Genomic DNA, 10297 nt, shown 5'->3' with positions numbered 1-10297 from the left:
GTCCCGTTATAGAGCAGAGAGCCACAGACAACAACCACTCCCTGCCAATGTTCCCAACCAACCTACAGGGCAAAGAGACTGTAACGGCCAGTGGAAAGCGTTGACTTTCCATGGGAACTGCTAACAAGGTGACAAATAATATTAATTGTGGTGATGGTTTCATTGTGATGTGGACACCTGTCCCCTAGAAATGGGACTGAGAGCCACCAACTCTACATACGTAGGACACTACGGAGCTCTCACATGGGAACAATGTTTGGTCATTGTTGACATGGGACGGATCCGTGATCTAGAAGGGAAATGTCCCGTTTTGATAAGATTATTAATATTAAAGTGAATATGGGCCCATGGTATTTGCCTAGCACTCAGCATGGCTTATCTCTCTTGTATTTAATTCAAAAGCTGTATGTAAGCCCAGCCTTAAACTCTGTGGCCTGAGGCTTTCCACCCTCCCAATTACAGACCTTGCAGTTCATTTCCATTTCTGGGCATATTCAAATGTGTTAACCAGCCATTGTGATAAGGCTGCTTAAAGGAAACCATTTCTCAAGCGTTCAGCTCACAGGGAAGGACAGAGAATGGAGGATGAAAATATTTATATGAATGAGAATATTGGAAAACCACCTCTCCAGCCTCCAGGTAAGGACAACACGTGCTGAATTCATTATGCCAACTTGCCTTGTTTTCTTGGACTCCCCATTCTTGGCACTGGCTGGCCTGGGAGAACAGACCCACAGTTCAGCCCGGCTCTTGGAAAACTTAAGCCCTGGACGCAGCAGCAGCATGTGCAGTGGACAGGAGGGGTTTGGTCTGGTCTTGATCTTTCCTTCCTCCCAGGAGGAGTGTGGAAGCTGCGCTCCCATCTCGCACTGAAACCCGAACCCCACCAGCTTCTCCAAATAAACCAAGCGTGCGAGGGAACTTTTCAAGAGCTGAGTCAGTTTAGGGGGAGGCTTGGGGTCAGTTCTCAGTTCATTGGAAATGATTCTGTCCAATATCTTCATCAATGATTTAGATAATGGCATAGAGAGGACACTGATAAAGTTTGCGGATGATACCAAGCTGGGAGGGGTTGCAAGTGCTTTGGAGGATAGGATTAAAATTCAAAATGATCTGGACAAACTGGAGAAATGGTCTGAAGTAAATAGGATGAAATTCAATAAGGACGAATGCAAAGTACTCCAAATGCAAAATGACTGCCTAGGAAGGAGTACTGCAGAAAGGGATCTGAGGGTCATAGTGGATCACAAGCTAAATCCGAGTCAACAGTGTAACGCTGTTGCAAAAAAAGCAAACATCATTCTGGGATGTATTAGCAGAAGTGTTGTAAGCAAGACACAAGAAGTAATTCTTCCGCTCTACTCCACTCCAATACGGCCTCAACTGGAGTAGTGTGTCCAGTTCTGGGCACCACTTTTCAGGAAGGATGTGGACAAATTGGAGCAACACAAATGATTAAAAGTCTAGAAAACATGACCTATGAGGGAAGATTGAAAAAATTGGGTTTGTTTAGTCTGGAGAAGAGAAGACTGAGAGGGGACATGATAATAGTTTTCAAGTACATAAAAATTTGTTACAAGGAGGAGGGAGAAAAATTGTTCTTCTAAACCTCTGAGGATAGGACAAGAAGCAATGGGGTTAAATTGCAGCAAGGGAGGTTTAGGTTGGACATTAGAAAAAACTTCCCAATTGTCAGGGTGGTTAAGCACTGGAATAAATTGCCCAGGGAGGCTGTGGAATCTCCATCATTGGAGATGTTTAAGAGCAGGTTAGACAAACACCTGTCAGGGATGGTCTAGATAATACTTAGTCCTGCCACGAGTGCAGGGGACTGGACTAGGTGACCTCTTGAGGTCCCTTCCAGTCCTATGATTCTTCTCTCCCAGATTTACAGGAATTGCCTTACCAGGGCAGGTCCATGGTCCTTCCAGCCCACTGAGCTGTCTCTGATGGTGGCCAGTTCCAGATGCTTCAGAGAAAAGTGAAAGAAACCCCATATTGGGCCGTTATGGGAAAAAGTTGCCCTGAGGGGACATTTCTGCCTAAGCCCAGACAGGTAATGGTTGGGTGATGCCCCCGAAGTGTTTTTAATCCCTTATATTTAACCGTAGATATCCATCTAACTGCAAACCTTCTTTAAATTATACTGAGCTCCTCCTACGTAAGTGCAATGTGGTTTTGACTTTCTATCGACTGGGATGTCTCCTCACTAGTGACGATGAGACCTGGCACTGCAGAGCTTAGATGGGCTTCAGCTCCCATGGAAATATTCCTCTTTTCCCCCACAAGCCAAACCTCCTGAGACGCCAGCTGCGCCATCTCGCAAGACCTCAGACATCCTCTGCGCCCTGCTCGTTGTTCTGAGCGTGGCTTTGGGCACCTCCCTCCTTGCAGTGACCGTCATGTGTAAGTTCCACCCAAGCGCAATGTTTAATTCCAGGTTCTTGTTTCGAAACACAAGCAAAAGGGATGTAACGTTTCTATTAATGGAAGGGGCAGGGGGGTGGGGATCCAGGCTCTCCGCAGCATCCATTCAGTAGGTGGTTCCCCGCCAGGTCAGACTACAATATCCACCTTGCTGAGCCGGGGAGATGTGAAGGTTCTTGGAGTGTTTCTATAGATACTTAGGGGCACATTATGTCTGGCCCTAACATGGGTTTGCAGCCGGCCCAGGGAGGGGAAATCATGCAAGGGCCAGTGTTCGGGGAGCACACGGCTGCTCTCTTGAAGTGTGTCTGCGGCTGCAGTTACCCCACAGGGGATGGAGAGGGATAGCGAAATCGTGAGCCACCGGCTCTGCCACACCTCTCTGCACGGCCCATGGACCTGGCTGGGCGTGCCAAGGAAGTGAGCTGTACCCCCAAAGGAACAGTGTCATGTGCACTCGCAGGGTGGGGGTGCCAGGGAATATTCTGGGGTTCCCCCTTCCCAATGCGGACATGAGGCTAAATGTCAGTGAGGCTCATGGGGAGGAATTTTACCGATTCTGGTGTTCGTGTTGCACAGACAGTAAAAACCTCTTAAAGAATAGAGAGCAAATCATTCCCCGCACGCCGAGAGTCTGTTCCCTTTCTCTCCTAATGAAGCGCTCTGATCCCATGAACATGCGATTCCTAGATTTCCAGGGACAGAAAACGCTACGAGACGTAGAAGAAGCGGTTCACAAAATCAGAGCCTCTCTGCAGCCCAACACCACCTTGGACACCTCAAAGGAGCTGGACAGTAAGTGGGGGAGCTAGGTGTGAGCTTTCTGCCTTCTCTAGCACGGGGACTTCTCCGGTCCCCATCACCGCAGTCTCCGAGCCCCTGGCACTCTCTGATGTATTTATTCTCACAACACCCCTGGGAGACGGAGCCCATTGTACAGATGGGAACTGAGGCACAGAGAGGCTAAGGGTGTGTCTACACTGCAGCTGGGGCCGGGCCTAACAGCCCAGGTAGTCAGATGTGTGAGCTCTGCTGGAGCCACTGCACTAAGACTAGCAGCATGGACATTGCAGGGTCGGCGCCGAGCAGGCCATGGGACTGGCTGGATAGAAATGAGCAAAACCAGTTTAGTGCGAGTCCGTCAGCTCTCAGCAGGACTTGGAGCGTGGCCAGTTTGTATTTGAACCACACTCTTCATACGGGAACTTTAAACTCACGCAGGCTATTGGCTTTTGTTTTGTCAGACATCACGGGTGATACTGGAAATGAGCTAAAGGCAAACCCAGTTCTGTTGGTGTGAATAGTGATGATCTGTGTTTAGTACAGCAGCCGCCAAGGTGTGCCGAGTGCTGCACAGACCCGGAGGCAGACCCAGTCCCCGCGGGAAGAGATCACAATCTGGGACTTGAACTTTCCTGTTCTGGAGCTCTGGGCGTATCTCACACAACCCGAATCGTACTGATGGGATCAGAGCACCTTCCAGCTGGGCTGAGTAAACATTCTTAACACTCTGGCAGTGACTGAGCGTAAAAGCCGATCTATGGATGAGATTTTTATGTGGCACACGAACAGGAGATGGGCCTGAACCAACACCCTGGTACTGACCAGGCCTGAACGCTGGCGGGTTCCAAATCCCGGCCTGGATCCCAGCTATTGAGAGCAGGGACTGTCCCCTCCTGTCCGTACAGCGCCTGTCACAGAGGGGCCTGCAGGTGCTGCTCTACCACATGTGCTAATAATCAACTGTTCTGCATCTCCACTGAAGTCGCTGTGACTTTCTTCTAGGTCTGCAGCTATTGGATGAAGCGCAGGCAGGAGTCCGGATGCTGAAAGCCCAGCTGGGTAATGTCAGTGCAGCGTATGGAGAAATCCAGATCCGTCTGGACAACGTCAGTGCAGCGTATAGAGAAATCCAGATACGTCTGGGCAACGTCAGTAAGTACTAGCTGCAGCGCTGGCTGGTGCCGTTTCTCCTGGTGCTGAGGATAAACGGAGGATTTCAGGCTCCAGGGCTGACAGCGCAGCGCCTTTCACCAGCACCGAGTTCTCGTCCATTAAAAATCACCGGTGGCTGCACCTGGGCCCACACCGTGGTGATCAGTGTGGAGTTAAATTACACCCTGGGCCTCGTTAGCCTAATGGGAGCACCCAGCTACCAGCTCTTCTTAGATGCTCCAAACCCATCAGCTCACAGGCAAAAAGTGATACTGGCATTTCAGCGTATGGGGCGTTACTTTCAGACCCATCACTGAGCCAGCGCCCCCGGCAGGGTGTTGGAGGGGGGACGCTGATGTGCAAATGACCCAAGACCTCAATTTCTCATTATCATTGAAAATATTTGATGCAGAACCAGGGGATTTTCCACCTTGGGCACCTATATTCCCCCTCCTGAATTCCCCCTGCCAGCTCAGCTGAACAGTGAGTCTCCCCTTTCCCATTACAGCCGTGCTGCTCTGTACTGGGACCAGTGCCCATGCTCCAGCCCAGATGCAGCTGCATTTCAGTGCTGGGGGAGTGACCCTGTGGTGTCTGCTTTCTGCAGCGCTCTTTGGGATCCATCATGTGGCCACAAATGTTCCTTATTGTGATGCTGGAGAACCAGGATTCAGAAGTTCCCTGAGCTTGGGGCAGCTGAAGGGCAGGGGAAATGCAGCACTAGAAACCCTGAGCTCCCTGCGTGTGTCCCTGTGACTTTAGCCCGGGCGTCTCACCTCAGTCTCTGCTCCTAGGTGACTTGCTAACAAAGGTCTCCAGGGGCTGGAGGTTTTTCGGTGGGAACCTCTATTACTTTTCACAAGAAAGGAAGTCGTGGGACGAGGCCGAGCGGTTCTGTGTGTCTCAGGACTCGCACCTGACCTCCGTCTCCTCCCAGGCAGAACAGGTGAGTGCAGGAAGCTCCTAGAGGCTTGGACAATGGGTCAGTGCCTTGTCTCATACCAGAAGGAGGTGGAAGGTGGCAGCTGAGGTTGGAAACCATCGGAGAGGATGCCAAGCCTTGGAACGTGACTCGGGGGATTCAGTTTAAAAGCAGAGATGGGCAGAGGAACAGTGCCAGGATCTGAACTTCCCGGAGTCTGGGGTGCCGGGGGAGGAGGGTTTGGGGTCAGGCTCATTTCTGATTTTCCCTACTTCCAATGTAGCATTTCCTGCAAACCCAATGACCTTTCCCAGTGATGACCCACTTTGATCCCTCTCCCCAGTCCGAGGGCTCAGACAGTGGTGGATTGTCCAATGGGCCGACAGGGCCTGTGCCCCGGGGCCCCAGAAAAATGGGTGCCCCACTCCCAGCAGAAATCCACCATGGGACGGCGGAAGCCCATAGCCTCGGCAGAAGTACCGGGCAGGCACGTGGGGCGGGAGAAGCCCCAGCGTCCCGACCCCGCTTCCCAGCAGGAGCACCAGGCAGCAGGGGAAACCCCCCACCCCGGCCCCCATGCTGTGGCCCTGGGACTGGAGGAGCACACGCTCCCTGTGAGGCCTCAGGGCTGGGGGAGCTCATACTCCCCACTTCAGCCCCAGGCCATGCTGAAGGTACAGAGCTTCTCCAGTCTTGGGGCTGCCATGCGGTGTTGGACAGAAAGGAGTAAACAGTTGCCGGGCCGCAGTTAGGGTTGACGGGTGTCTGGTTTCCGACCAGAACACCCAGTTGCAAAGAGACCCTGGTGGCTCCGGTCAGCACCACTGACTGGGCCGTTAAAAGTCCGGTTGGCACAGAGCTGGCAGACTCCCTACCTGGCTCCACACGGTTCCCGGGAAGCAGCCGCCATGTCCCTCCGGCTCCTAGGCATAGGAGAAGCCACGGGGAATCCTGAGTGCCGGCTCCGCAGCACCCATTGGCTGGGAACGACGGCCAATGGGAGCAGGGGTGCTGGAACAGTTTGAATAGTGGGGGTGCTGACAGCCATTGAACTAACCTTTAAACCCTGTACATAATGGAAGCCACTTGAAGTCAGGGGGTGCTGCAGCACCCCCCCACCTCTACTTCCAGCACCTATGAATGGGAGCTGCAGGGGGGGTGCCTGCGGGTGGGGGCAGCATGTATAGCCCCCTGGCTGCACCTGCGCCTAGGAGTCAGAGGTCATGCCGGCCATTTCCTGGGAGCCACCTCAGGTAAGCGCCACAGAGAGCCTGCTCCCCGCATCCCCTCCCATCCGCCAACCCTCTGCCCCAGCCCTGAGCCCACTTCCCCCATCCAAACTCCTGTCTGGAGTCCGCCCCCCACCCTCTAGTCCCCTGCCTCAGCCCTGAATCCCCTCCCACACTCCGAACAACTCGGCCCCAGCCCGGAGTCTGCTCCTGCACCTCAAAACTCTCATCCCCGGCCCTAGCAGGAGCCCTCACCCCCTCCCTCACCCCAGCCCCTACCCCAGCTTTCAGCCCTTCCTGCACTTTGAACCCCTCATTCCCGGCCTCACCTCAGAGCCCGCACTCCCAGCCGGAGCCCTCACACCGTCCCGCACACTCCACCCCAACCTCCTACCTCAGCCCGGAGCCCCCTCCTGCACCTGAATCCCTCATTTCTGGCCCTGAATCCTTCATTTCCGACACGTCTCTCTGGCCCCCCACTGGCTCTGGCCCAGGGCCCCAGCAAACCTTAATTCTCCTCTGGGCTCGGGCCTGAGCTCCTGCTGGACAATCTAGAAGCCTGTATCTGGAGGGCTTGTGTACAAGGGGCCATGCACCTCTCAGAGAATCCTCTCTCCAAATGTGCCCACTGTAGCCCTCACCCCAGGCCTCTGCGGCACTTTCGGAAGAGGAAAATCCCACCCTCCGGCAGGGCTAGACTTTGCACCCAGTTCTCTGCTCCGAGCTTTGTCTCCTCCAAGGGCAGGGCGCTGGTGTGAACTCTGAGGTGCCCGTCAGTCACGGCCGCAGCCCAGCTCTGAGGGGCTGTGGGGGGAGTGTTCTGAGACAGGTCGCTGCTGGTAGCCCCAGGCAGATACAGATGCAGACACAGACACAGAGATGCTCCAGGACTCCCTCAGGGTCTCCCAGCTAGTCACTGTCAGCGTTGGGGGCAGGACACCATGTCTCCCGCTGCCCAGTGCCCAGCTCCCACCACCAGACGCCCTTTCCTCTCCCCCCAAATCTGTTCAGCCCAGGCAGCTGCGGCTGCATCCTGCAGCCTCTCTTGGGTGACCTGGACATGCTGCAAACTGTGTTGTGCAGGAGTTTCTCTCCAACGAGACCAAGGGAGAAGGTCACTGGATTGGACTCACCGACCGGGAGACAGAAGGCAGCTGGCGCTGGGTGGATGGCACAGAATACAGAGCAGACGCAAGCAGGGGGTGAGTAAAGCTTGAGAGAAGTGATTATTTATTACACGTTTGGTCACAAGCTCTTTTGGGCAGCGTCTGTACGGCCCCTGGTATCTATGCAGCACCCAGCACAGCGGGTCTGATCCTGAGGGAGGCCCCCGGGCGCTGCCACAACAGCAATGAATCCTCTCAGGAATTACTGCTAATTCCCCTTTGCTCAGAGCAGGAGCCTAAACACGGAGCGTGTGTTCAGTGCCACTGAGACCCAGGGCCAGAGCCTCCACTGGGGTAACTCGGCATTGACTTGAATGAGCCACAGGGATTTACACCAGCTGAGGATCTGGCCCCAAGTCAACTCAGTACAGCCAGGTGAGTCTGGAGTGAGCGGCAGGTTCACGCTCTCCTTGGGATTGCACTGCGCTCTCCCCTCTGTCAGGCTGGGGAAGGGGAGGCTGTGGGGCGGGGGCATGGCCGGAGCCAGCTGCAGTCGGGGCAGTGACCTCAGTGGGCTGTGGACGAGGCCCATAAGCAGGGCCATGAGAAGTTAATGACTGACCCCCGCTGCCCTCTCTTCCCGTTCCTGCGTTCCCATCTCGGGGGTGCCTGGGACGTGCTGTGCCACGTGCTTTGGTTCTGGGCACTGAGATCGGGGTTGCTGCTGTCAGCATTTGGAGCCACAGACTGACTTGGGCTCTTTGCTGGCCTGTCAGGTTCAGGGCCGTTGCTACCCCCAGCCGTCAGAAGCCCTTCGTTACCATGGCCACAAGAGCTGTAGAGAACTCTGAGGGGTGGCCGGGGGGTGGATCGATTCACCGCGTCGTTGCTGGGTGTCTGGGTCCCCTGCCAACAACAGAGTCCACAGAGCAGAACTGAGCTCAGGAATTGGCTGTGGTTCTCCCCTGAGACATTAACACTCTGATCCGTAGGTTCTGGATGCAGAATGAGCCAAACAATGCCAATGGTGAAGAAGACTGTGTTCATACCGAGCCAGAAAAACGGAATTTGTGGAATGATAACAACTGCATTCGGCCTTTCAGGTGGATTTGTAAGCAGGCCCATGGACAGGCTGGGCTGTGATATGCAGGTCCCAGCACCTCAGAAAGCGCCTTCATTTCTAAGCTATGGAGCATGTTTTCCAGCCACCTGCCGATGAGGAGCCCTGTGCACTGGAGGGGGGCACATGGGATGTGCATCGCGGGGATGCTTTGTCTTGGTGTGATATTTCTGGCTGTAGCAGAGACAGCTGCCTGATGCCGCTCAGTGAGGCTGGCTCTGTAATTTGTTTGTTTCCAGGTCTGTCACTGAATAAAGTCCTTGGATCATGGAGTTATTGTTTCACAATCACCCAATAAATAATGATTTGCTTGACTTGAATTTCTAATTTTTGTAGCTTTGGATCAGATGTTATGATGATGTCAGAACCATCTATATATACATTTAAAACGTCCAGTTGTATCTGGTAAGCAAGGTATGTCGCACAATGTGTTTGAGCCACTGAGGAGATAAATTCAGGCTCAGCTGCGCGACCAGCTTCAACAGCTTTTCAAATTCTCCTATCCCTGGGCCTCGTTAGCCTAACCTGAGCACCCAGCTACCAGCTCTTCTTAGATGCTCCAAACCCGTCAGCTCACAGGCAAAAAGTGATACTGGCATTTCAGCGTATGGGGCTGGAAGGACCCCCCGCCGCAGAATTGCCGACAATGACCGGGAGCGCAGAAGGACCCCCGCCTAGGGCGCAAAAAACCCTGGCACCGCTCCTGAATCCAAAGATGTCAAGAGATGGAGAATCCACCACATTCCTCAGTAAGTTGTTCCAATGGTTAATTGCTTCTCCGTATTCAGCATTAACTAAGCTCTGAGATGACAGACAGGGGGTCAGAGTTCTTTAAAATACTCACATATTTTTGCTATTGTGTCCATTTGAAAGTAAAACAGAACACTGAGTGAAGTAGACTGCAGAGGTACCAAAAACTGCCCAATAAACAAAGAATTGCCCATTTCAGACACGTTTGAAAGGAAAAAAAGTTATTCTAAATTGGGCTGACCCTCATCCCAGCTATGCCCAACCTGCCCAGAACCTGCCCCAATAGCCAGAAGGCCATTAAAAGCATCCCCACGATTTTTGGAAGGGACAATGTCATGACACACTCCTTAAGGCTGCAACCCTCAGGCCAGGCTGCAATTAGATGGGAAAAGAATCCTGAGCTGGGTTTATACGCTGGGGGTCGGATTCTGGTCTCTCAGACACAGGAGTAACTCATGACAATAGAATGAGACTGGTGTGAGAACAGAACCCGGCCCTTGCTTTTCAAAGTAATAGCCCAGTGCCAAAGCCAGCACGACTGTGTCTTGACAGCAGAGTGAGTCTTCAGCATCCCTTGGAAATTCTTCTTCCTTGAGGATGTGCTGAGAGCTGCAGCGGTAACTGCTTTCCTTCGGGACATGGGAGGGGCTAGTTTCCTTAAAGGGCCAGGAATTAGACTGGAAATTGGTTGTATTTGGAGTCGGGTGACCATATTTCCCGGATAAAAGAATGTTATTGTCTCAGTGGAGAATCAAAGCCACTTTCTGAGCTGGGTTCTGCTGCGCAGACTCTGTTGTGAGCAGGGGAC

General features: G+C 53.3%; 1 protein-coding gene across 2 annotated transcripts; it reads left to right on the top strand.

The window, feature by feature from the left end:
* The first annotated feature begins 485 nt into the window (after window positions 1-485).
* On the top strand, window positions 486-9051 carry LOC122173474 (C-type lectin domain family 4 member K-like). 2 transcript variants are annotated; one of them, XM_065597394.1, is made up of 8 exons: window positions 486-639; window positions 1887-2056; window positions 2214-2406; window positions 3118-3222; window positions 4213-4362; window positions 5157-5308; window positions 7597-7715; window positions 8612-9051. In XM_065597394.1, exons 3-8 carry the CDS (start codon window positions 2403-2405, stop codon window positions 8760-8762), a joined length of 681 nt encoding a protein of 226 aa, XP_065453466.1. In that variant the 5' UTR covers window positions 486-639; window positions 1887-2056; window positions 2214-2402; the 3' UTR covers window positions 8763-9051. The 2 variants fall into 2 exon arrangements, with proteins under 2 accessions (XP_065453466.1, XP_065453465.1); XM_065597393.1 differs by lacking the exon at window positions 1887-2056 and having other exon boundaries at window positions 525-639; window positions 2290-2406.
* The last annotated feature ends 1246 nt before the right edge of the window (window positions 9052-10297 follow it).

The sequence above is a fragment of the Chrysemys picta genome, chromosome 5 (assembly GCF_011386835.1).
Source record: "Chrysemys picta bellii isolate R12L10 chromosome 5, ASM1138683v2, whole genome shotgun sequence".
Lineage (NCBI taxonomy): Eukaryota > Metazoa > Chordata > Testudines > Emydidae > Chrysemys > Chrysemys picta.
The sequence above is the reverse complement of the archived record's forward strand: the minus strand, read 5'-3'. Positions and strand labels throughout refer to the sequence as shown.

Bases quoted from the DNA above. Each gene is read 5' to 3' on its own strand.
- LOC122173474 (XM_065597393.1), top strand. From the start codon at position 579: ATGGAGGATGAAAATATTTATATGAATGAGAATATTGGAAAACCACCT. The intron at 3,223-4,212 runs GTAAGTGGGGGA...ACTTTCTTCTAG, and splicing joins CACCTCAAAGGAGCTGGACA to GTCTGCAGCTATTGGATGAA. The intron at 4,363-5,156 runs GTAAGTACTAGC...CTCTGCTCCTAG, and splicing joins GATACGTCTGGGCAACGTCA to GTGACTTGCTAACAAAGGTC.